At 45.9% G+C, this 26,434-nt stretch overlaps 4 protein-coding genes and 1 long non-coding RNA gene across 17 annotated transcripts in view; 2 read left to right on the top strand and 3 right to left on the bottom strand.

Annotated features, from left to right (window-relative positions):
* The window catches only part of Unc-115a (actin binding LIM protein Uncoordinated 115a), a 33,817-nt gene extending 26,261 nt beyond the window's left edge, over positions 1 to 7,556 (top strand). For 3 of the 13 annotated variants that reach the window (XM_076813126.1, XM_076813125.1, XM_076813121.1), the window contains 4 exons: positions 1,298 to 1,367; positions 2,178 to 2,260; positions 3,612 to 3,815; positions 4,459 to 7,556. In XM_076813126.1, the coding sequence (XP_076669241.1) occupies positions 1,298 to 1,367; positions 2,178 to 2,260; positions 3,612 to 3,815; positions 4,459 to 4,572 (471 nt within the window). In that variant the 3' untranslated portion in view covers positions 4,573 to 7,556. Of the gene's footprint in view, positions 1 to 601; positions 700 to 1,297; positions 1,368 to 2,177; positions 2,261 to 3,611; positions 3,816 to 4,458 lie in introns of those variants that run through there. The other 10 variants (XM_076813133.1, XM_076813122.1, XM_076813132.1 and 7 more) reach the window with 8 other exon arrangements.
* LOC143369209 (uncharacterized) overlaps positions 1 to 26,434 on the top strand; it is a 201,425-nt gene that overhangs the window by 144,332 nt on the left and 30,659 nt on the right. The gene's annotated exons all lie outside the window — the stretch shown is intronic.
* On the bottom strand, positions 7,587 to 13,147 carry LOC143368778 (26S proteasome non-ATPase regulatory subunit 2). Its single transcript, XM_076811838.1, has 15 exons — positions 13,109 to 13,147; positions 12,980 to 13,036; positions 11,754 to 12,106; positions 11,490 to 11,666; positions 10,771 to 10,957; positions 10,408 to 10,707; positions 10,226 to 10,308; positions 9,916 to 10,151; positions 9,717 to 9,855; positions 9,518 to 9,638; positions 9,117 to 9,319; positions 8,679 to 8,769; positions 8,205 to 8,492; positions 7,934 to 8,128; positions 7,587 to 7,816 (listed from the first exon to the last, which is right to left on the bottom strand). Exons 1-15 carry the CDS (start codon positions 13,145 to 13,147, stop codon positions 7,610 to 7,612), a joined length of 2,676 nt encoding a protein of 891 aa, XP_076667953.1. The 3' UTR covers positions 7,587 to 7,609.
* On the bottom strand, positions 13,614 to 14,841 carry LOC143369211 (uncharacterized). Its single transcript, XR_013085354.1, has 2 exons — positions 14,392 to 14,841; positions 13,614 to 14,360 (listed from the first exon to the last, which is right to left on the bottom strand). It is a non-coding gene; the product is annotated as an uncharacterized LOC143369211 (long non-coding RNA).
* LOC143369205 (solute carrier family 2, facilitated glucose transporter member 8) overlaps positions 15,837 to 26,434 on the bottom strand; it is a 31,190-nt gene continuing 20,592 nt past the window's right edge. The window contains exons 3-7 of the mRNA XM_076812841.1: positions 25,541 to 25,730; positions 25,232 to 25,403; positions 24,871 to 25,143; positions 22,463 to 22,771; positions 15,837 to 17,638 (exon numbers count right to left, since the gene is read on the bottom strand). Of these exons, the coding sequence (XP_076668956.1) occupies positions 17,216 to 17,638; positions 22,463 to 22,771; positions 24,871 to 25,143; positions 25,232 to 25,403; positions 25,541 to 25,730 (1,367 nt within the window). The 3' untranslated portion in view covers positions 15,837 to 17,215. The remainder of the gene's footprint in view (positions 17,639 to 22,462; positions 22,772 to 24,870; positions 25,144 to 25,231; positions 25,404 to 25,540; positions 25,731 to 26,434) is intronic.

Raw genomic sequence — 26,434 nt, 5'->3', positions numbered from 1 at the left:
TTGTGCACCCTCCGAACGTCGGGTATGTTCCATCTTCTTGCCGCGGGGATGCGAGGGAAGTTTGGATCTGACCGTAGAGTCTCATGGGATCGCACAGTAGCAAGTTCTTTTTTTTTTTTTTCTTCGTTCGCCTCTGAGGGATTTCTTCCTCGACACGTTCACTCGCTGCTTGCATTGGGTGCTACTTTCTACCCCGCGTAAAGAATACTTGACTAGCGTGCGAGTGTTACGGAATGGCCCCCTTAAGGTAATCATTACCCCGAACGATTTCTATAAGCCTTCCGTGTCGAGTGACAGCCAGCCCCCTTGTGCAAGTGAACGTGCTCGCGAGAAGAAGGCTCAAGAAAGCGGACAGGCGATAGTCCCGGTAGAAAGGTAGGGGCGTCCTCCCTCGACGATTCACCCCCTGTACACGATCGGCTCCGTAACCAAACCACTCCACGTATTTATAATATGTGTATCCATACAGACTGCGTTGCGAAAAGAAACGTAATGTTTTGGTGGCGAACGTTGGGCATTCGTATGGGAATGAACGATTCCAATCTTTTCTCCCGTTGGAACTAATTTAAGTAATATATTGCCGATTGACATTTGAAACCAGTTGTGAGCTCCCTTCGGCACATCCCGAAGCCAGGGTACGGTCTGGCACCGCGAAGTCACACCTTCTCCTCGACCGGCGGTTCTGTATCTGCTCTCCCTGTAAGTCTTGCACAATCGCGTCACAATCGACGACTAAAATCGTCTCTCTGTTTCTCTTTCTTTCTCTCTATCACTCTCTATTTCTCTCTATTATATATATATATATATCTCTCTCTCTATATATATATCTCTCTCTGTCTTTCACTCTCTCTCTCTTTCTCACTCTATCTATCTATCTCTCTATCTATCTATCTATCTATCTATCTATCTATCTATCTGTTTATCTATCTATCTATCTATCTATCTATCTATCTATCTATCTATCTATCTATCTATCTATCTATCTATCTATCTATCTATCTATCTATCTATCTATCTATCTATCTATATATTTATATATTTATCTATCTATCCATCTATCTATCTATCTATCTATCTATCTATCTATCTATCTATCTATCTATCTATCTATCTATCTGTCTATCTATCTGTCTATCTATCTGTCTATCTATCTCTCTGTTTCTCTTGCACCGTTGCTCTACTTAAAAGTGCTGTAGAGATTTATTCACTGTTACCGTTATCTACTGTTATAAGACGCGCGGCGCGCGAACCATGTCCCCCAGGCAGCTCTAAGATTTTACGCTTTTCTGTCGTCTAGGGTGATTATTCGTTCAGTGGGATGGGCGACAAGACGCACAGCACCGATTTCTCCTCCGGCAAATCGGATAGTGAGTAACGAAACCGAATGGCAAAAGACACCGTTTCCACACCGTTTATCTTTGCAGCATCCGTCGAACTGTTCGACCTGTACATGCTTCTCTATCGAGTAGATGTGCTCGTGGAACGGAAGCTCGCAGGCGATGCCGAGCGTCCGCCATAAGTCCCACGAGCACGCGACACCGTTTTTTTTTTTTTAGTCTCTCTCTTTCTCTCTTTTCTCGATCGCTACGATCAGTCTCGGCTTTAATACCTGAGCATGCTTTACTAAATGCATCCTCGCTCTGTAACACACGACACACACGTGCCGCACTGTCACTGCCTCCTCGACGCCGACGGTGGTACCACCGACCGTGTACGGAGCCGCGCGATCGATCGCGCCACGATAAAAACGTTCAGGCCCGATCTCTGCCGCGGCCAAGTGACAGTCTCCTCTTCTACACAGTAACGTGACACCACTACGAACATTATCTTTGATCATTGAGAGCTGACACGTGCCCGCGTAGCTTCTCTTCAGACACTGGTCTCCGGTCATACTGTATAATACGATCATCGGACATTCGCTTCTGGCGATCTCGTCGAATCGATCATGTTCCTGGTCGTCGAGCTTTCTTCTCTTTCTTCTTCTGTTTTATTTCTTGGCTTTTGCGGATGAAGGTACAGATTGTTTGTTGTATGGATCATTGTGCTCCCCGTAGACCGGCACGGAACATGACCGATCGGATAGAAAGAAAGATCGTTAAGTTTTAACATAACGAAAGTGGTTTGTGCAACATGGTTTGACGATGGTTTTCTTTCCCATTTTTTTTCCCGAATTTTAGTATCGACAGGCAGCATCACGGATGTGGATCGACGGGCACTGGTATGTACCACAGCCCCATACTACTCCCGGCGAATTAGCATGGTTTGTAGCTTGTTTTGCATCTCAATTAATTTTAGCCGCATTACGAGCGCGTCGATCGTAGAATAGGCGTCCACGAGAATCGAGCACGAAGCTCTCGTAGAAGCGGGAAACACGATTAATAGCCGAACCGATCGATCCAGTACATGATGATTGTACATACGTAATTACGTGGCGGTTCTCGCTCCTATTGTAATGTAAAATAATATTGTACATACAGCCGTTGTACACTTTTGTTTGCGCATGCTTGCTGTACATTTGCTGCGGACTTCTTGATTGATTTATTCCGTTATTACTTTTCGTTGGCATCACGTGCATATTGTTTTACTTTTCTTGCCTTGAACTTTGCATATTTGACTCTGACCAAGAGATCGTCGCGTTGCAATGATCTGCGATCAGCTTCTCTTCGATCAGTAGACACTAAGATAACTGGTAGCCTCTCGTTCACGATACGATAACACGATGTGAGTTTCCCGTGCGACCGAGGACAATTAACGATCGTTAAAGTGCCACGAGCCTCGAAGCGGCTCGCTTCTTGAATGACCCGTCGATATTCTGACCGCGTGGCCCACGAGTGTTCACGTCACTTGACTGCATAACGCCTCTGCATCCGAGTTGCATTTCTTGCATAAACTCTGCGCACACGAAACGGAACTATGTCTAAACTGAAATCGGTGCATGGCAGTAGATTACGCGTTCTGCGTTCGCTTCGTTCCCATCTTCGATCCGTTCGATCACCGTAACGGCGGCTAGAAATCCGATCATGCAAGTCTCCGGGACCATTGCACGAACGGGCTAATCTGCGAGAGTGAGTTGAAGGAATTAATGATTACTAATAAATTGCCAGTTCCCGTTACCCGTTTCAGTCTAGCTATAGTTCTGTCTCGCGTTGATCCCCGTTCAGCAGACGCATACCGGGATATCAATGACAGTTCTGTTTTGCATAATGAGCCATTAATGAACGTGGCGTTTTTCGCTGATTCCCTTTTTCTTTTGCTACAACGTTGCGTCTTTGTACAGCGACCGGATCGACCATCCGTCGCGTTGTTAAAGGAAAGCTTCTCGCACGGGATTAATCTGCTGGTGGAGTCCTTTCTGAATCATGCAAATTGCTGGGTACACAATCTCCCCCACCATAAATACATTAGAACGAGTCTTCTTCTCAAAAAGAATATTGTTAACACCTGAGATTCTGTAGGAGTCTGAATTGAGACAACTCCTGCAAGCTTAATGGATCTCGGATAGATACTTCACCGTGCGAGGGACTTTGTTTAACAAGTGCACCGCTATTAACGCTGATCACGTGTTAGATGAACCATGTATTACGGTGACTAATGTTCGAATGGTGCTTCAGAATGATGGTGGAATGCTTCCATCATCCACCACGTACACAGGTGGCCTAGGTTCGGTGGTCGGAAGTCACGGGGGCCATCATGTGAGGAGATCGTTGCCAGACATGGGTACTGCGCCATCCGAACCACCCAAACTCTACCCATACCACTTACTTATCATCACTAACTATAGGCTGCCCGCCGACGTGGATCGTTGCAACCTTGAAGTAAGTAATTACTATAAAAGCCCGCGGCGTTAATGGCTGCAATAGCGTGGACTTCGAACGCCCGTAGATTCAAGTCCAATCGATCCACACTGCCCACTCAAAGGAGCCCTGTCTCCGTGGCGGATTTAACAGAGGGGCCGATGAGCAGTTGCCACCTGGGCCCCTGCACAGAAGGACCCCCAGGGCCCCATCTTTAAAAAAAAATTATGATTATATCCAAAGTATATTTTATTCTGTATTATTACACTGAGCCTGTTTTTAGTAAACTACCGCTTTGTTTCCCCTAAAAATGGGCCCCTGCTCAGAAGCCCCCCTAGGGCTCTGTCTTAAAAAAACTTATGATTTTATCCAAACACTATTTTTCTTCCATACTTTTCTGTACGCTTACCCTATTTTTTTAGTAAACTACCTGTTTATTTTCCCGAACAAATGGGCCCCTCGGAACGTTTGCCATCTGGGCCTTTTTTCTTAAATCCGCCACTGCCCTGTCTAATAAATTATTTCAACCACGAAGAACTCTAAATTGCTGAATCAATTAAACTATCCCTTTTCCTTCTATCTATCAGGCGTTAATAATTCCTTGAAGTTTGCGATATGGACACAGGCAAAGGGCTAACTTTCGCCAATGTCGTTTATTTTCCAGCGACACCTTTCCGACGCGGAATTCGAGGCAGTCCTACAATGTGGCCGCGCAGAGTTCTACAGACTACCGCAATGGCGTCGCAATGAAATCAAAAGACGCGCCCGACTGTTTTAACCAGCGTTCGTACTATTTCTTCACCTTTCGAGCGTGTCACGACCGTGTTACCACCGTGGCACAGAGTGTACATTCCTTCTGCGCGCGGCAGGTGTACCACGGAACGAGGAGGAGCACGCGTGCCCGCCACCGGCGATCCGCGTCCGCCTATGATCGCCAAACGCCCCGTCGTCGCGTACAAGAGAAAGAAGACCCGGGGGATCTTCGGTGACACGCTGATACACACGCAAAGAAACGAACACACGGACACGCGAGCGCGCATTCACACAATAAGACACACGTACACGAAAGCACTGCCATTTGTCGTCAATTTTGTTCTCTGAGCAACGAATCCGTAGGCAGCTTGGCTACGAGACCCCGCCATCCTTGTGACTTCGGCGCTCCTGTCGGGAGAACGTTTCGCTGCTCGTAACGCGCTGTCTGCTTCTATGATTAGCAGGGACAATCTGCTGTAAATGCGAAATGAATGGGGGCGAAGTAAAGTGAGGTTTGAGAACATTCATAGAGAATGTTGGATCCGATGGCAGAGGGTTATCGTTTACGGAGAGACGCTTAGAGTATCGGTGGTAGAGTCACGAGGGAGAGGATGATTTTCCTGTAATCTAGCAGGTAACGCTGGTCTTCGTGGCCACGAGTATCGCGTCGAGGGGAACGTAAAACGGTAGATGGGTAGGAATGATGCTTCGGAGGGGAACGTAGCCGAATAAGGGACTTGGCATTCGTCTCAAGGTTTTACCATTTTAACGGAGAAACGTCGGTGACGTTTTAGAGCCGCGTGCTCGTTCGTAAACGAATGTAACACGCGCCACGGGGGAACCGTATGAGACATCATACGAAGCGAATAGTAGGGAATGGAAAGGATCGGTAATACTCGTAATGTACACGTACGTTGTTGTAAATAAACGAGGAAGATCGTATCGGGCGATGATGGAAGCAACGGAAGTGCGAAAAAGCGGAGTATATATGTATACATACGTACCATTTTGAGAATTCGCTTGAAATCACAGACACACTTACTATTTGCGAAAAGGGTTACAACACGAATGCGCTACTATTATAGGAGCTATCATTATTATTATTAATTTTTAACTATTATTATTATTATTATATTTTACTATAAGCAACATGAGAAATTTAAGGTGTAAGTAGATAGGAAGTCCAGCTTGCCGAGTGACGTAATTATATGTCGTCGAATTTGCATGCTGTTTCTCTATTTTACCATGTTAACAGGCAGCGTGCCTGTTAATTACAATAAATTGTACAGGGTGTTCGTTCTTTTCAGGTGAAACCAAGACACGATGATCCCTCGTTCGAAAATGAGCGGGAAGTGAGCGAATATACCCGCGCGAAAGCTTCATTCTGTAGTTTCCACTCATTTCTGGACGAGGAGCCAGCAGCATTCGGTTTCACCGCGTTTCGTACAAGATACCCCGTATAATATTCCTCTTACCTACTTCTCTGACTCGCATCGACTATACAAAAGCGCTCTGCAGTGCGGGCGAATGTTGTGCAAATATCGCGAAGCGTATATCCTTATCCACACGTGGATAGAAACTAAGGAACGACGGGAGAAGGAGGGGTGAAATGATATTTACGAAGGCGGTTCTACTCCACAGGGGCACGTCACGTGGCAAGCTGCGAATGCTCGCGAGGAAAACGAGTAGAGAATGTTCGATCTAACGGCGAGCCGATGCTAATTGTCGTATAGTTCCGTGGAACGTAATTGTACGCGAGAGACACGGTCGTCACGACGATTATAGCATCGAGAGGACACCTATGTGACCACGCGAACAACGCGGGACATTTAGATCGCACCGGGTGCCCCAGAAACAAGTCACCCGACTGTGCAAGGCTATTTTGTGGTCGTTCGTACTTCACGGGAGTAGAGTGAACTCTGGAAGCCGGGGCGCTTGTGTTCTAGGGCAGCCTGTGCATTTTCCACGTGCACGCGGGGGTGTGTGCTTGGAGAATCGCGTTTCACTGTACTACAATTCGCCTGTTACCCTAAGTCATGTGCCTATATATGTATATGTAAATGTCGGCGGACATTCGACACACGCGAGACACGAGAGTCGTTGGTTCTATCTGTCAAGAGCGTACAGCGCACATAGGAAGCTGTGTAAAATCGTGCAATCTCCCTGCGGTATCTCGTCGCCTCGCCGCGAACAAAGGGTGGAAACGTGCTCCATGATCTTTGCCGCACGCGACCGTACAGACGCGCAAAAGACGGAACTGATGCACTCCCACGCGACAAAATGTATTGTACAATACGTACTTCAAGGGGACACGTACAGACACACACATACTGACAGAAACCAGTAAACTGCAATATTTACCTTTGACTTGCAGTGTTTCTATATGGTGGGAAACGTTACGTCGCTAGCCAAGGTTGTTTTTATTTTTTAGTCTACACTTGCCTTCGTTCACCTCTGTCGTACTGCTTCTCTTCATCTTTTGTTTCTTTTTTTTTTTAATTTAAGCCGTATTTTATTTACAACGACTGATCGTAAGCAGACCTAACTGTGACCACAGATCATGGTGCAACGTTGTCGTTTCACGTCGTGCAATGCGAACCAATGTACGTTTCTGTTGTATAGAGCACATCGCTTCCGCTAGTCCCTGAAGTTAAATAAATACAAACCTACACGGAAAGCCGCACGCGTCCCCATAATCACTCTTATCGTTGCATCGACACGCGGTATCAATGGAACCTCAGTCCGCGACACTTCAGTTTCTTTATTTTTCCTTTTTTGGTACCTTTAAGCGAAAGGATTTTATCAAAGTGATACGTTGCGAATACATGTTGATATTGTCTTGTCTCAATGCGAGCTGCATTGGAAGAGTCGTAGATATTATTATAACGCATATCAGCTTGTAATTCGCGTCCGAGCGTTTTGGTTCCTAGCAAGCTCTTCATGTTTCTGTCGGACATGTCTCTTATTACTCTCCTGAAATAAAACCACTTGTCTCAATGTCGCATTTCACCATCGACTATTTTATTCGCTTTCCACGTTAACATGCTATTGTAACACCCAATCTAAGAAGCAGCTCTCTCTCGAAGAATTACGAATCCCTCCAGCACACTGGACACTGGCTCGTACTCGTCTAAAGCCAGCTCTGCCCTCTCACCGGAGGTGAGCAACGTTGGAGTCGTGTGGACGTAACCGCCGGATATGGATTTGGGATTCCCAGCCTTGCCCACCACGTCCACGGACTTGCCCACTCTTACAGACACTGGTAGACTCTAATGCATAATGGATCTGTCTTTAAGTACTACAAACACTCGACTCTCTATCATTATTCGTTTAAATTCCCCTTGATTCCTCCTCAAATACAGGTCTTAAACTTAAAACTGACGCACCTGCAGGTTCTCATCCAAAGTGACCAGCCACCTGGGCTCCATCGCCAGAGCGAGACAGTACATCAGATAATGAGACTTCCCTAGAATCAGGTCCCTGCAATCCAGAAACGCGACTAGGACCACCATCAGCCCAGCCAAGGCAGCATGGTCGAGGACTTTAGACGCGTACCGCAATGGGGATATTGACAGCGTGCCCTGGACCATAGGATTACCAATAATTCATCCACTGTATGTTCAGATTCATCGACAGATTGTTCTATTGATTCGTTACTTTGCCTAGGTGAACCAGGCCCTGGGATATCCGAACGAGGAACAGATGCAGAGGGTTCTTCGCGTGGTAGCAGGCCAGCTGCCTCAACATGGTCGCCAAACGCGCGTTGTTCGTCCCAGCACCGACCAGACCAAGAGCAAAGATCGCGTTGTTGGCCACGTCGGGGTCATTATCGTGGCTGTATTTGTTCAGAACGTCCAGCACTGACAGGTCCGGGGTCGAGAGGGAGGCCAAGCCCAGGGCCAGTGGCATAGCTCGTCTTGCCGATAGGGAACCATATCTTCCAATCTGAAGAAGAATCTCAGATGCAAATGGACTGATGCCAACTGCCACGCGATACGAATACCCTACCCCTAGACTTTTGAGTGTATGGATTCCTGTCAAGGATTTCGCACTTAGGTGTCCCATTAATACTAATCATCCGCGTGGTGGAGAACCTGTTGACTTTAAACATGGAATTCTGTGATAGCGCACCTGCCCAAAGATCCGTGAGTCCTCCGTCCCTTCTCCCAGGCCCACTGCAGCGACCCCCAAAGTAGCTATAGCCTGCGACGACCCTATTTCTCTGGAATATCCGTAACAAGTCAGTGGAAGATTGTTAACCCTTATACAGAATTTTAAAGTTACGCAGATAAGTAAATTGGGGTCAAATTGAGCATACAAAAATAAAACTCAATTCATTTAATTATTAGGGTTTAATATTTTAAGAATTTATTAAATTTCTAGAATGAAAAAAAATTTAAAAATTAAGGAAAGATTATTATTATTAATTATTGACAATTATTAGTTATTTGAGGATATAAAGGAGCTTTAGTCCAAATAATACATTAGTAAACGAGTTGATTTTGAAGCAAGATGACCCAATTTCCTTACAAGGGTTAAACAGAAGCATAGAAGAGTAAACGCAATCACTTCGATGCTCCCTTCTTTTCCTCCGACTTTTCCTTAATATTCTTGGTAGGGGGCTCAGAGGTTCGAGGTTTCGGATCGCAGCAGCAGGGTGCGGGGCTACTTGCTGGAGTGGGGGGCACACTCTCACCTTCGACTGGTTCCGAGCAAATTCGCAGAAGCTCCTGCACGATCAACACGTCCCCCGTGCCAGCGTACGCGCACACCTGGACGTAATCATTACCCTTGGGGTATAAATTATGGATGATTCTTTGGGTGACAGTAGTACTAGCCAATGAGAAGCTCTCGTTTGGTCGCTGAAGTCAAGCTACAGTTGGTCTGTGCTTGGATGAACGGGCAATCAGGAACTTCTATCTGCTAAGTTCTAAGCACCAACGACAGTTTGGAAAGTAAAAGAACATTGCCTGTAACATAGTCTGCGAGGACAATTTATAGGGATCAGGTAGGACCTCGAGAGCAGCCGAGGGTGCGTCTATCGCGTCCCGACAGCCCATGTAGATCATCCCCAGGGATAGCGGTAGGAATCTACAAAAAAAAAACATTCTCGATGCTTCGTTCTCACAGCTACACTGAACAAACATGATAAAGATAGTTTTCTGCAACCTGGAGTAAATACTTGACAGTTCTCCGGGGGTGAACTCTAGCAGTCTCTGCAGAAGCATCGAGGACAAATCAGGATCACAGGAGCCAACGTTTATCAATCCAATTGCGATTGCACTGAGCGACGCAACTTCCATGGTGCCTGGGGAGCATCGCGGTCTGAAAAGATGACAATCTCTAAATCAACGATGGGTATACTCACTTTTGTTGTCCGCCAGGACGCCTGCTAGTAATTCGGTCACGTCGGTCCTCCTTGAACCAGCGTAGGCTAATCCAAGTCCCAAAACAGCCCCGATTCTCAGCGTTCTGCTGTCGGATAGCACGTAATCGCTGAGAAGAGCTAACGCTGGGTCGCATTCGTTACGAACACCACAGTTTACGAGGCCTATAGCGAGCAACGCGCCTGATTTGATGAAGTCCTCGCTCGTGTAGAGGTATCTGTAACGTTCAAGTGTCAGAGCTCCTTCAACTAGGGTAGTTTGTCAAGGTGACGTAAATGGGATGTGATTCACTTGTCAATGGGCACCAGACCACCGTCCACGTCCCACATGTGTATCAGACCTAGGGAGGCGGTAGTTGAAAGCATCCCGCGATCCTGAAAAAGATTTCGTCACTGAGGATGAAGGTTTCATCTTAGCCTCCCTGGCTTCTTTGCGAATGGATCCAAAATGTGAAGTGAATCTACGTTTCGCACCTTATTCTTGTAAACCCAACAGTCCTCCGTGTTCGCCATCAGCTTGTCCTGGCCAAATCCAGCGTGCACAAAGCCAGACACGAAGCTGGACGCTAGATTGGCCCTCGCCGAATCGTGATCCGTGCGCCTCAAAGTGTTTGTCTCCAGCCAGGTCTTGTAAATGTCGTCCGGGTGCTTGGGTTCAAGGATATCGAGCTCCCTAGCGAGCACCTGGAAGTGACCGTTCAAGTGACTGTTGCTCAGGATCACTTCGATGTCCTTGGCATCGTCGCCCTCGTATTCCTTCCTCAGGGGGTTGTCCTGAAGACCGAACTTGTCAAGCTCAGTTGTCTTTTTAGGGTCTGCTGCTGATTTCAAAGTTACCCTTTGCCTTGCGAGCATAAACGCCAGTTGTTTTCGTGTTAAGCTGTCGGGGCAAGTTGCTAAACAGTTGTAGATGAGATCTGAGTCGCTGAGCTGCAGGGCTACTAAGATGGCTTTGCAGAACTCCTCGAACCTCAAGTACTGGCCAGCCACGATTTGCAGTATTTGCCTTTTCTCGGTATCCTCGCTGAACGGTGTAAAGTAATCGGTAGGGTTTATACAAAAATCGACTTTTGAAAAAACCGGTTTTCGAATTTTTACAAAAAAAAATATAATTAAAACTCTAAAAAATATTTATTCTTATTTTAAAATATTTCATCTCATTTAATATTCACGGAATTACTCTATAATAGTGTAAAAAAAACTAAAATTACTAAAATCCGTATAATTCTTCAGTTCATTTAATATTTATGGAGCTGCAAAAATATAACAAAATAAAGTATACTCCATACGAAACCAAATAAAAAAACTAAAATAACTAAAATCCGTACAAAATATAAATTATAAATGTTTATTTAAATCAATATTTTTAGGAAATATAAACTCATGAAGATTAATCCACGTAAAAATGTTAGCGTTGTTAAACTTAAAAACCGATTTTCGAATTTTACAAATTTATATAAAAGAAAGGTGTTTAAACCCGGTGTTTAAAAACCGACAAAACCTTGTAATGGGTTTTTGATAGACCGGGAATGAAAATTGAGTTTGGAATGATTGACCTATAGGCTGCACAGCCTTCCAAGTAACGGCAGACCCTTTCGAAGTTCGTGCTGTCCAAACAGTCGTTGAGGAAGTTCAGCTGGTCGATCTCCAAGCACAGATCGCATCCTGGTATCTCTGCGTTGTGCTTCATGTCGAACTCTATGATATTTTTAACCAGTGGAGCTAGCTGGAGTCTGTTATCGAAAGCAAGGGAGAATCGAGATCATTTCCATTGACACGACCCCATCGCCCCTCGGCCAAATGGCACCTTAAATAATCACCTAATTCGTTTCTCCTCCCTGATAGGGGCGTTACTCCATTCGTCCACGATTTCGGTCTCCAACTGTCTAACATATTCGTGACCCCACTCCCCAGGATTAGCGACGTTCCCTTGGATGCAGTACTCCAGACACTCTTTGGATCCTGGGGCAGCTCCCGCCATCGAGAGTACGCTCAGCACTTCCGCGTACTGTTTCTTCACGTCCTTCGCCTGCACCCTGTTATAGGCGCTCTTCAAGGTGTCGTAAGAGTTCCGCAAGTACTTGAGCGGCTTTGGCACGGAAGTCATCGAGGTGGTCGACGTCTGCATCAGCAGCCGCAACTGGCTCAGCGACACCAGCATCGCGTTTTCGTCCTTACCCTCAAATACGATTACTGAATACTTTAGTGCGGGTGTAATCCTGCGGTACCGTTTCGAATGTTCCCTCCAGAAGTGTTACTTGGATTAAGGGGGTATAGGACTATTGAAATCTTGAAAAGTCGATATTTTTATTATTATTAATGCTGAAAGTGAACATTTACAACAATGTTTCGCGGAGAAATTCGAATAATTACGCAAATTATAGCGCTGAACGTAATTGAGCGCACCGTCGAGTAACGGCCTCGCAGAGCGGTATTCACGTAGGAAAATACACTATGTTTATCTCGAAATTACATTTTCGAACACGGTGTACATCATAACTCTTGAACGAATGAATATTTTCACTTAAAATTTTAACTGAAGCTGTAGAATTCCATTCTCTATCGCGTGGAATTTCCGCATCAACGTTGGATGTTTGTGAAACATTTTATAACCGATTAAAGACGATTTTTCCCATAAAAATCTGGGTGGAAAATTGATTCGTGTGTAACTTTTACAATTTTTATTTAAATTCGCCGAGCAAAATTTCACACGATAACTATTAGCGTAGAAATTACTCACCCCTAAGCATTTTGCTTTTAGGAGATTAGTTCACCTGGGACTATGCACACCGATTACAGCTGCGCGCTACGCGGGACCATCTTCAGCTTCAAATAACTTGAATAATTTTCAGCATTCTGACAATTCTTTTATTTTACATTACTTGTAAAAGCGTACACAAAAAACTGTGAAAAATGCCCTTATGGTGATTATTTGGTATCTAAGCAATCCAACCAGCAAGACACCGTCGATTTCAGTCGTTCAATAGTCCTACACCCCCTTAAGGAGAGCAGCAATTCTACGCGACAATTAATAAACTATAATTACTGTTAACACGTCCACTAATTGCAGCAGCTCCTCTTGTAGGGTTGTATCCTCTTCGTTCTAACGAGACATTACGTAGAAAGCAAAAGGAACGAGCTAGTAAAGATGGTTTTGTAAGCGTAACAGTTTTACCATCTCTGATTCTTTCTCCTGACCACGTTTCCCCGTCATTGTCTCGTCCCTTAGCTTTTTATTGATGCAGTACCTGTACAGATTCGAAATGCCTCGCTTTGAATTCTCTTTGTACACATTTGGCAGAAACAAATCTGATTAGGTTATGGACGGCTTCGTCGCCAAGAGTTTCTTTTATTTTCATTATTGTCATTTGTCAAGCAGGAGAATTAAACTGCACCTGAGGGCATGCAACCCGAGCATCCCTCACTCAACGCTGTGCACCGGGTTGCACCGCGCCAGGGGCAGTTCGGTTGCACTAAACTGTTGCGCATCCTAGACTCTTCAGATATTTCGTTTGCCTCGCATTACCCACGCACTTTCAACTCTATGCTTATACTTTACAGTGACCTGCATTCGTCACATCTCCTACACCAGGTGGTGGCGAAACTTTTTACTTGCGCGTGCCAAAAAATTTAGAAATAATATTTATCGAATTGCTGGCGCGAAATGAACAGACGGAAAATTCCAGAAAAATTGTTTTTATTTTCATTTCAAAGTCCTTTACATTCTGATACAATGATACACATATTCGATGTAGTTCATAGAATTTTCGTAGTGTATAGATTCAGGGCCGATTTTACACAGCAAAATATTGAAAGGATCTCGTACATACACATTCATACATACATGCTCGATAATGCTTAATATTTCACTTACACCCTATTTTGTATTCCGTAAGAAACGGGGCCGAACACCCCTGTAGGACGCAGTACTTCTATTTTTATTATCATTTCCTACTACTCCCGTAAAAGTTACGCAATAAATTACAATTATACAGAAGCAAGGAGTAAATTAATATTAACAGCACTTAGGAAGAATTGTTACAATTTTCTGCCGCTTGTAATACAATATTAATTACGGTTGCGATATAAATGATTGTTCTACGGGTAAGGGTGTCAGGCCACCCGATGCACACGACTGCAAGATGATTGCTCTCCTACAGGCGTCGCCGCACCGTCTTCAAGGGAATGCAATATTAAGCATTATTAGCCATATATGCAAAGGAACTGCTCTATCACCGTTTCAATGTAATCACATAGAATCGATCCTATAAAAATATACCACATTTTTATTAACACTCTGCACTCTTGGTACATCCGCGCTGGGGGGTGTGGTGATTTAAGTGAAAACACATTCAAGTAACGCTTGTTATAATTTCGATAGTTCTTTTCTACCCTGACCGTTTAACATTATCACACACTCTCATTGCCTCGCATAACATCATTCTCCTTTAAAAATACGAATCAACAATCATTCATCTAGTTGTACGTCGCTTGGAAGGCCTCGAAGAAAAAATAAACAGCGTCTTCTATCTACGATATTACATTCAGGCACGCGGTGCTGCTTTATCTAAAAATTAATAATACGCACGATGATCATTATCGGTCGGTCGAAATTTGCAAACGGGGACAATGGAAGTTACACGCACTGGGCAACAAAATCAATCAGGTTTGCCTAAAATATATATACTTTTTTTTTCCCCTCTCTCTGTCTTTCACTTTCGTCGAATTGCGGTTACTGTTGACTCGATCGCGTCGTCGATGGATAAAAGTAAAAAGTCTTATTGCTCGCGAAGAGGAACATCCCCAAGAATCGTTTCTACGGCCCCGAGTGCCTCCGAACACTGGAACGAAAAGCCGCGCGCGAGTGCCGAATCGTTTTGCGTACAAAATTCAGGAGGAAGCAGCCAATGCGCGATTTGTTTGCGGACGATCCTCGCGAATACGAATGCACTCGGCCACGCTCGTTGATCGGTGTACACCACCAGCGTATCACTCCCTCGTATACACCCCTGAGGAAACACTTATCGCTATTCGTTAACCCGCCTATATTCACGCAAGATCGTAGCGAATTACAAGTCAATTAATTTGTGCATCAGAGATATGTTGGCCGCCGACTTACATGCATAAGGGTCGATCGGTGTGTCGCTCCCGCTAGCGGTTAAATTAATTTTACAATACATTTGGCACTCTGTACACGTAGGTAAATGCAAAGGAAATACAAAGATCGCGTGGATGTCCACCACGACGGATGTCCTATGAAGTATATAGCCGGTGATTCGAGGAACGTCGATCGTATAGTGCAGTCAGAATCGAAGCAATTGGTCGCCTAATTGCGAGACCACTTAGCGAGGCTGTCATCTCACCTCCAGAATCTACTACTCTTGTTCTCGTCTAGCTGGATTCCAAAGGTGCGAATCCACGATGAGATATTACACGAGACTCTTCTACCACGGGACAAAAATCTCAGCAACAACTGAATGTAAATAATGGACACAGCCGCGAGAGATGAGATTTTTAAAAATACTCTAATTTCACGGAACAAAAGACAAATTAATTAAAAGAAATAATGAAATAATTGTCTCGCGAGGTGAAAGTCTGACGCGAGGCGCGATACTTTTCTCTCCCCGTGGATTTGCATCTTAACAGAGAGTCAAGACGTTAGAACGCGAAGTGGGCTCGAGCGACTAATTAAGCTTACTCCAACCGCAGCTCGCGAGGTAATCGAGGCGAGCACGTTCGCTCGAAAATCGAAGGAAAATACGATCTTTGGTGTACGTAACCCAACAACATAAGTACAATCCTAGCTGGATCGGCCGAACGAAACGAACGCACGTGCGGCACGTTGAATTATCGATTGCTACGCGCGATAACCACTAACGATACTCCGGCGGAAGTCGTATCTACGAGTAACACTGTTCTTGAAGCACAACTGACGCGTTAGTTGACGCCTAAGGGATACGCGGGCATCGCGGGAAACGCTCTCGTTCGAAAAGAATTAAAAATCGTTTAAAATACTACAAACTCTCTAAACAACTATACAAAGAACAAGACGCGACATCCTCGACTGGTAGATGTCACCGATTCCGCCCCCCACCGCCTGACTCGAGCGGACTCGACGGATGGCGATAGAATTGTCGTTCGATTAAAAGGCAGACAGGAAAAGAATCGTGGGATACTGTAATTTCAAGGAATTGCGGGTTTCAAACGTGGAAGTGGGTGTCTCCTAGCGTCTCAGTCCCTCGAGCCTGAGTCGCGTGCCTTTTTCTTAAAAAAGAAAAACAAGATACGATCGCGGAACTCGAAGAAGTTGGAGGAACTTGCGCAGAAATCTGCGCTTTTCCACCGTGCTTATCTATCCGTTCTCTAATCACAGAGGCTTTGCAAAGTCGCACGCGCCACGGATGTTCGCGAGGCGGTCTATAAAAATCTTCCTACCGCGTCGTTTTCGTTTCCCGTCTGTATCTCACCGCCGCGAATCAAAATCGATCGAGCGATCCTCGCGATTCGTATTTTTCCCTCGCCGACCGCTCGAGCGCGGAAAAGTTATCTTGGCGCGCCGGGATCGCCAACGATCCGATGGAATATCGCGCATAAATCTGTCTCTGCTCGACGCGGCGGAACTCGTTCTCCTGCATCTACGTTTAAAACGAGGTAATTGTAAAACTAACGAAAAAAAAAAAAAAAAAAAAAAAAATGAAAATAAACGAAGACCTGCTCGATCTTAATCACACACAGGTAATACGGGGGGGGGCGTTAAATATTAAATACCGTGGAGCGGGGAGGCCGCTCGACGCAGCTTACTTACAAAACGCGACGCGTACATTCGACGGTTATGGCTTGTCAGGAAATAAATACGCGTACGATTATTGTGCGGACGGCGGCGAGGGGCGGAGGCAGATTTGGCTCATTATCAGCAATGCACCGAAGCGCAGGTATATATACAGGGTATCGTCACGATGATATCATTGACCATAATGAGATCTGTATCCGCATCCGCTCCTTCCTCCATCTGTACCATATATATATATATATGTATATAACGATAATAGTATTGCATCGGACCGTAGATTCCTTACACTTAATTTTAATCGTGAGCGTGGTCGACCCGATCTCAAAAGCGTCCATTCGCCCGTGAACCTCCCGCCGGCGGGTAAAGGGGGATCCGGGGAACCGCGATCTCGGTCTTTGGCAGTATGAAGTCGCGTAACTATTAAAATAAGGAACGGGGGCACGGCTGTCGAGATGATCGTCGCGCCGTTTAACCATCCGTATAATACTGCTTTCACTGTTTGATCGCCGCTTGGAACTCGTCCATCGAGGAGCTCACGCCGTTCAGCTCGTCCTGGATCTGCTGCAGGCTCTTCCCCTTCGTCTCCGGCAGGATCATCACCGTGAACAGCACGCTGATCACGCAGAACACCATGAACACCCAGTACAGGGTGTAGGCGCCGAACGCGTCCTGCAGGTTGCTCGAGAACTTGGTGATGAAGAAGGCCAGCAGCCAGCACATGCACACAGTGATGCCGGACGCCTTCGACTTCACGTTCGACGAGAACATCTCGCCCATCACGGTCCACGGCAACGGTCCCCAGCCCACGCAGTATGTCGAGATGAACACCACCAGCGCGATCACGGGAAGGATGGAGATGCTGCTCACGTCCGACTTCATGTAGTCTTGCAGGAAGAAGTAGATGCCCAGAGCGCCCTGGAATCCAGAAACAACCCTCGGTCACTACTCCGGGTGCAATGTCGCGAGCTTAAAATTTCATGCGGCAGGGAACTTCGACGGCGTGGGATTCTACGAGAAGGTGGCATCGAATATTCGATAATGACGAAGTAACTCCGAGCGCGTGCAACAGCTCGAGAAAGAAATTGCCTCGGTCTCCCGAACGAAGGAACAAATAGCAACAACTTGTCTTTCAAGAACCAGCTCTTAACTTCAATGCGCAGCAACTCTGTCTAATTTATTTTGTACTTGCGTATGTAGGGGAAATGTGGGATATTGATCAGCGGGGATACGTGATCGCATCAGTTTTTTAATTAATATATTGGCAATTTGGGCCTGCTGTCACTTTATCGTGGTAATGTTTGCGTTATCGCAACACTTCACGGTGCAGTTTTCTTTTGGGAGCATAGAGTAATGCTGTTAGAAGCTTCGATCTTATTTGCAGCCAAAAAGTAAATATTTCAGTCTGCTTGTTCTTCCTCCTTTTCGAATAAATGTTGCATTTTCAACGATTCGAAATACATTAAGCAAAACCAGCAATTTCTGGTCACTGCCAGAAAATCTTGAAATTCAGTAATTAAAATTAATTTTCACCTCTCAGATTTGTACAAGTACATTCAGAATACTCTAAGAATCACAACTTACATAATTAAATACAAACAGAGCAGACCATTATTATTATTATCTTAATAAAAAAGCAAAACTGTGATCAACTATCCCACCTTTCCCTTACCTACTGCATCTTGTCATTTGTTACATATCTCTGTCTTCTGTTCATGTATATTTTACCTCTTACCAAAGACTGCCCACCTGCGTATAAACAAATAAATAAATAAATAAAAAAATTCGTCGTCCCCGCATTTTCCATGGTGTCCATAATCCCGTGTCGAGCTGCGAGCGTAATTGATTGGTCGCGCGCCTCGCGCGATCCGCGAGCGACAAAAGCATCATCGCCGTTCGATCGATCGATGAATTACAAAATTAGCTCGCGCGAATGGCAATTAACCGCATTCCGCGGGAACGACGTCTCGTCGACAGCGCGAGACGCCAGTCGATACACTATTTTTTTTTTCCTCCCCTCTGGCCCCACTCCCCCCATCGCTCTGCACACGTGGTTAATGGAATTTAGATAACAGGCGGGGCTGCGGGAAGATGCAACGCTCCTCCGCCTACACGTAACGAGACATTGACATTGATTACGGCCACGGATCGGTGCAACAATCTGCGACGGACAATTAAACCGCGACCTCACGATTCCAGATGCGTGAAGTCACTCTGCCGCGGCGATTTCCGTGTCGGCGATGGATCGTGCACGCTCCGCTCTTTACGGAAATCTTTTTGTCCAGTGACGCGCTTTTCGCAGATCCCTTCGATAATAAGGAGCAAAGTGTTCGGGATCGACGGAGCGAAATATTCCCGAGTGTGGAGTCGTAGGGGCTGGGAGGGAGTGCACCCTGAGAAATAAAATTTCAACCGCTTAAAAGACAGCGGTGGCCGAAACAAGAAATAAAAACTGGTAAAATGCCTCCCAAACTCCCGAATATAGAATTGCACGCACAGCGGAATCTCAAGTGTGGGATATTCCTCACGTTCCACGCAACTCACGCCGTCCCTGACAGCGTTCGACTGCAGCGTTGCTTTTAATCGAATCTATAACGAAATGCACCTTCCGGTGCATGGTCGGCGATCGTTTCCACGCCGAACTTTCGGTAGATTGATAGAAATCGCTCAAGTATCGCGGCCTGATGTACAGCATCGTCCGCGTGCCAAGGCTCTTGCGTCATCCCGTGATTCCGAACCATATAATTAAAAAGGATTTCCCTTCCCCGGGCATGTGCTTCCACATTGGCGTCCAGAAGCGCAACAATTATTTCGAGCAGCGCGCACATTCCCCTCCGCAATCACTGGGAAGCCCCAGGCTAAGTCGGTCAGCTGTTCGGAGTACGGCTGGGACTATTTGTCGAATTTTTCGGTATTCGAATATTCGAATACTTCAGTTGCTCGATTATTCGGCGATTATGATTCGAATATCCAAGGATTCGAATACTATTCGAATATCTGTGTATTCGAATATCCTAGGATTCGAATACTATTCGAATATTTAAGTATTCGAATTATCAAGGACTCGAATACTATTCGAATATTTAAGTATTCGAATTACCAAGGATTCGAATACTATTCGAATATTTAAGTATTTGAATATCCAAGGATTCTAATACTATTCGAATATCCAAGGATTCGAATACTATTCGAATATTTAAGTATTCGAATACTATTTAAGTATTTAATACTATATTTAAGTATTCGAATATCCAAGGATTCGAATACTACTCGAATAATTAAGTATTCGAATATCCAAGGATTCGAATACTATTCGAATATTAAAGTATTCGAATACTATTCGAATATTAAAGTATTCGAATATCCAAGGATTCGAATACTATTCGAATATTTGAGTATTCGAATATCCAAGGATTCAAATGCTATTCGAATATTTAAGTATTCGAATATCCAAGGTTTCGAATACTATTCGTATATTTAAGTATTCGAATACTGACGTATTCGAATAGTATGGTGTGAATTATAAATCAAATTCTTTAGGTTGATTTGTCAGGGTGAAATCTTGTAAGCTAATTTTGACCCACTTCACACCATACTATTCGAATAGTATTCGAATAATAACATTCGAATACTCAAATATTCGAAGTTTATTCGTAGCACTCGAATACTTGTAAAATATTCGAATATCAAATTATTCGAATAGTCCCAGCCCTAGTTCGAAGGCGAAAATTCATGGGGAATACCTGGCGAACTTCGTTGCGAAGCGATCTTGACGTCACGGGCAACGTGCGCGGACGATGACGGCACCGATCGGGTCGTGCTTTGGAACAAGCTTGAGAGAATTCAAGGTGGATCCGAGTGGCAAATTCCTAATCGGTACGGGCGCGAAAAAGGCGGAGGAAGGTCGCGAGGAAACGACCTCGGCGCATCCGCGAGCGTGCTGCGCCGTCGATGGAATGCGGTGCATCAGGAGCGGTGCATCCGTGCGCACAGACGAGCCGCCGTCCCGTTCGAGAGGTTACATAAATCGATTTGAATAGCCGCCGCAAGGCCACGATCGATATGCTCGCGGGCGTTGCGAAATAGCCACGAAACTCGAGCCATGGGCGACACTTGGGCGGCATTGCGCGGGGGTTTCGTTCTTCGCCGTACCTACCTAATATGCTAAAGACCCTTCGCATTCGTGGACCGAATTAGGTAACCCCTGTCGTCAGGTATATCGCGGCGATGATCGCGATAAGGAATGGAGGTATGTGCAACTCACTCTGACGTCGTCCACTTGTCTACGATCGCGCTAATTGCCGCAAAGTAATTTAGATTTCCCAAGTAATTTAGGCGCAGTCGAATTCCGCGAGGTGGTAATTTTAAAGCCGTTACATTTTGTAGGGAGGTCACTTGCAGATTGTAGAATAACTTGAGAAGGTAATTGCCTCGATCTTTTAAGCCAGCGATCTTGGCAACGCGGTAGATTTAAAAAGAAATTAATTATTCTTCGCGAAATTCCATGTTTTTCCATCGTCGATGATCGAACACGAATGCGAGCTCCGTTACAGCGGCAAGACTCGATCGAGGGGTCGAATTTCGGGGGGCGGAATCTTGTGTTTGAGATAACTACAATTGCTGATATCAGGTCTGGCATCCGAAAGAATTCGCGGTGCTCCTATTCCCGCTATAAATGGATATTTTTACTTACAAATTTTTTTATAGTCTCAAAGGTTGATAGAATAAAGCCACAAACGCGCAAGCTGATACGTGCAATGCTCGCTTCCTTTTCAATTCCCGGAAAATTAAGTTCTTTTCAGCCCTTGAACACCGAATTACGTGTCCGCGCGGGTGCGACCTTAACCCTCGCCCCTCCCGCGAATCTCTGCGACGCGATGCAGTAATGCGGCGCGTCGAATGGACGGAATCGACGGGCAGGTGTTTCCTGAATGTCACGTAACTTCGTTAGGTAACAGAGGTCGAAAAAAATGCAACTGCGACGTTGACGAAAAAATCACGAGCAACGTAGACTCGGCTGTCCTCTGGGAGCACGCGGCTCCGGAAACAAAAGCGTGGCTCGACGTTAGCAGTAGCGTTTAGCGTTTCAAATGCACAGTCCTCGATGTTGACGAAGAGCAAGCTAAAGCCGGCTGTCATTAAACGGCGTTCCCGAGCGTGAGATGCGATCTTTATGAAGTTATTAACTGCGACGTATCGCTGCCGTTGCACCTTCGGCAGGATCCGAGAGCTGCGAATCAATCGACACGTGTCGCTGCTATGTTCTCTCAGCGTGTGGCTTGAAAACAGCCACTATTTGTATCACCAATCTCCGTTTTCGTTTACTGATTCCTGCCGATAATAGACGAAGTACTCGTAATCGTGTTCCAGTTCACCGATCGCCAATCAAACTTCCCGAGCCGGTCGCTGCGAAACCGACGCAAGGTGTTTCTTTTTCTTTTCGTTGGATGGAGAAAAACAGCTTTCATTGCCATCTTTATTGTGGCAAATACTCTGAACTCTGATCGTTTGATTGCAGTGAGGAGACATTGTCACGTTGCAGCTCGTGTTGTGCTTTAAAAAATGGAAGTTCGAAGACTCTATTTACTACTGCTCTTCGATTGACCCATTCGCTCGTTGATCTGATTAAAATCCACACGACCTAGGCCTCAACTTACGATCTTCTATAACGTAATCCGCTGACTGTGGAAGTGTCGACTGAGAGATCTTGGAAGGGAAGAGAAAGATCTATTTTCTACTCACCAGAGTGACGATTTCCCCGACACCGGAGAACACCAGCAGTAACTTCCTGCCAAGCCTGTCAACGACCACGGGCGTGACGCCAGAGGCGACCACCTGAACGATACCGACGATGATGGTCGCGACCGAGGTCGACAGCGACGTGCCCGCGCTGATGAAGATCGATTCCATGTAAAAGAGGACCACGTTTATGCCACTCAGCTGCTGGAACATGGCGAGGAGGGACGTGAAGAGCAGGGCCTTGAAGTTCGCCTTCACTGTGAACAGATCTGAGATGCTGGCTTCGTTTCTGAAAGCCTCCTCCACGGCCGCCTGCAAGCAAACGGGAACATCGATTGCAACGAATAAGAGATTTAAAAATTATAATCCTCGTCAAAAGGCACGCGAATGATCTTAGGATCCCCGAGGCTATCCTTGCGTCAGGCCTTAAGGGAACTAGGCAGTCGAAGAATCAATTTTCTATTGCATTCTCCGAAAGTACTGTCTTCTCTGAATAAAATGCCGCTTGGTTTATATTAAAATTCGCAAAATTGTTGACTTGGCAGCTAAATAGGTCAAGCGGTAACTTATAGCGTCGCCTTTGCCCAGAAACTTTAAACGCCTTTTGCTCGAGTCATTTTCTCTCGTGGTTTTGCCGTATTTGCGAATGAACGGAGGTTCGGATCGACTTGAAAAAATTACAGGATGTGTAGAACATGTGCCATTTCGGCGCAACCTATTAGATGGTCCGTAAAGATTCGAGAGGGAGGTCCGATTGAGTCAAGTTTAGGAAAGCGGAGGATTGAGCGCGGGACACTTGACAAGGAGGACGCGTAGCCGCGCACGTGAGTCACTAGCGCGCGATTCAGCAGCGAAGAGGCACGTTGATGGATCGCCGCTACCATTGGCGGATCAAGGAACGACCTTACCCCCGGCCTCGTTCATCGTACGTGACCCGAACGGCCGATAGTCCCGATACCAATGCCCCGTTCGAAACTTTACGATCGCCGTTTTATCGTCCACAGATTGCCGTTTACCAAGCGCACTTTTTGGTGAAATTCCGACATTTAAGGGAATCGTTGCTTATCGCCAGCCTCTTATTGCCCGACGTTTTAGGTCGATAAACGTTTGCGCACTCCAATAGCCTCGGCACGTTGCTTCGACGCCGAACAACTCGCCAATGGAAAGTGTCCTTAACACGCGCACATGCACGGGCACGTGTAGGGGGGACCGGGGGTAGTTGATACAGGGGCAGGTTGATACAGACGAATCAACGGATATTTTGCAGATGTATCAACCTGCCCCGCAGTGGGGTAAATTCATACATTTTGCCTTCGTCCAAATAACATTTTTTCAGTTATTTCTTATGTATTTTCTCGAGTTCTCGCTTACTATATAATTATTAAAGAGGAAGGACCTAAGTATATCTATGTCTATAGGGTAAAGGACCCAATTGCTGACACCTAACCAATTACTGCCACCTTAAGCTATTTTACTTAAAACAACGAATAAATAAACGTTGTAAAGTCATGCGCAAAAAGAATTATGTAATTCAACCTATAATCTATACTATAGATTATGTACTATAGTTTATTTATTCGTTGTTTTAAGTAAAATAGCTTTAGGTGTCAGTAATTGGTTAGGTGTCAGTAATTGGGTCATTTACCCTACTATTATATAAATAGAGAGAGCCGATTTTTATGTTCGCGGAAAACTCAAGATCTATCGAACCGATCTTCCTCAAATTTTAACACGTTATTCCTGGATACTCTAGACGGAAGCGCCTGGTATATGTTGCGCTGGAGGGAAAGTAAATCTTCCAAAGGAGAGAATGTTATCTTTTCCGAAATATTATGAAGAAATTAACCTTTTTTAAAAATACTTAATTTCCTTAAAAGATGTTAATTCTAATAAACACGAAGCAGTCACGCTAATATCTCGCTAGTTTTAGCATATTTGTTATTAAGTAATTGATTCAAACAAAAATTAAAAAAATTCAAAACCGAATAACGTATAAACTAGCCCTGGTCCCCCTTACTCTCCACGAAGAGACTCGTCAGGCTTGCAGCATCTATTAAGACTTCCGAAACGATTCAGATTCGAAGAGACGCGATTCTCATCGCCACCCAACGCTCCCGAACTTCGGATCTCGTTCGAATGGCTCGATATCCCTCGCTGCGAAGATAGAGCCCAACGTCCTTCCGCCTGGACATTGGCGCGATTAAACGAGGGTTATTCTGGTCGCGCGATCGCGTCGAAATAGCTCCTATCGTCCGAAGATAGCGCCGGAGACGATAGCCCGGCGAACTGGCTTCCCATTACGCCCCGCGTTACGTGCTGTCCCTTTAATAGCGCGAATCTCGCGATCCCGATCGCGCGATGTCACCGCTCAACTCCATCAGAGAAGTACACGCTTCGATCTTAGATCTTACCTGCATCTCGTCAGCCTCCTTCTGCACGCTGGCTGGGGACTTGCTTCGCAGCCTGGCCAGCGCGGCGACGGCTTCCTCCCTCTGACCGATCTTCAGCAGGTAGTACGGAGATTCCGGCATCGTTATGAAGCAGACGAAGAATAGAATAGGCAGGATGGCGCAGAGGATCCAGAGGACCAAGTAGGACACGTACGGGCCGATCACGTAGGAGTAGAGCAAGCCTACGGTGATGAACAGCTGCAGGAACGAGCCCAGGGCTCCTCTCACCGATACCTGTGCCACGCGAAATATAAAATTGGATGGTGGATCGATTGTCGTTCGGCGGTTCGCAACCGCTGGTGCAGAGGAACGAGAAGTTTACCTCGGCGATCTCGCCACAGTACATGGGTACGACCGTGAAGGCGAACGCCATAGCGAAACCGAAGATCAAACGCGCCGCGTATAATTGGGCCACGACCTGCGCCGAGGCGACCAGGGCCCAGCCGATCATGAACGGCACCACGGAGGACAGCAGCGTCTTTTTCCTGCCCCATCTGCGTTTAATTGTGAATAATCGTTGTGGTTAATAGAACTAAGGGTAGGAATCGAAAGGATCGCAGGGGAGCTTTTTCGGGTGGTTGACGAGGAGTCTTCGAAACGAAGCGACTACTCTGTCGTTCTTTCTCTTTACCTCTCCGCCAGGTAGCCAGCAACGAAACTGCCAATCACCGCCCCCACAGCAACCAGAGAACCGATCCAAGTGTTCTCGTCCGCGGTGATCTTCCTACCGAGAGGGTTGTCCTCCAGGTGGTTCTGCAGCTTCGGTAGCACGGGACTCGTCCAGCCTAACATCGCGCCGGCGGCCACCGTGCACAGGTTCGCTGAAACCGCAACAGAATATCCGTCTAACTTCCCTCGTTACGCCACCCCACCAAACTCTACCAACCCCCATCGCGATCAGGCACTTTTAAAGCGTATAGTCAGGGCCTTGCAGCTAGAAGACCGCAGCTCCGAGTTTACCAACTTGGAGTGAATTAGAAAAAAATGTTTATAAAATTATTGCTTTGACTTCGCATTAAAAAGAGAACGCTTCAGATTTCTCGATATTTTTTTGTTTCTCGAGAAATCAGAAATCAGATGATACTTGTCGAGAATTCTCGAGAATTCTCGAGAAATTGAAAGAAATCAGATCGGAGCAATAAACAATTGCTGAGGGACCGGGCGAACGCGAGGAGGAAGAGCGATAACAATTATCGCCGACCAGAAGTGCAAATTTTCCGTGTACTGGACTAATTGTAACCGCGGAGCCAGCCTCTGTACGCGAATGGGAACAACCAGTGCTCTTAAATAGACTGTACGCAGAGGCAGCAGCAAAAGCGTCCGATCAGCCTGCTAGACTTTTCTGTCGTTACTCGCGCACCGTGGAATAATTCCCATTCATGGATGGACAATGGACGAGATACGTTGGTAATCGGGGACTTTTCCATTGGCCCGGCTGAAATTCCCTTATCGACTCTGTCGCCAGTCTGGGGCTACGTGTGGACCCGTCCCAGCAACGAGCGTCTTTCACCATCGTGCCCCATTG

This window comes from Andrena cerasifolii, chromosome 5 (assembly GCF_050908995.1).
Source record: "Andrena cerasifolii isolate SP2316 chromosome 5, iyAndCera1_principal, whole genome shotgun sequence".
NCBI classification, from domain to species: Eukaryota; Metazoa; Arthropoda; class Insecta; order Hymenoptera; family Andrenidae; genus Andrena; species Andrena cerasifolii.
This window is presented reverse-complemented; position numbering and strand designations above follow the sequence as displayed.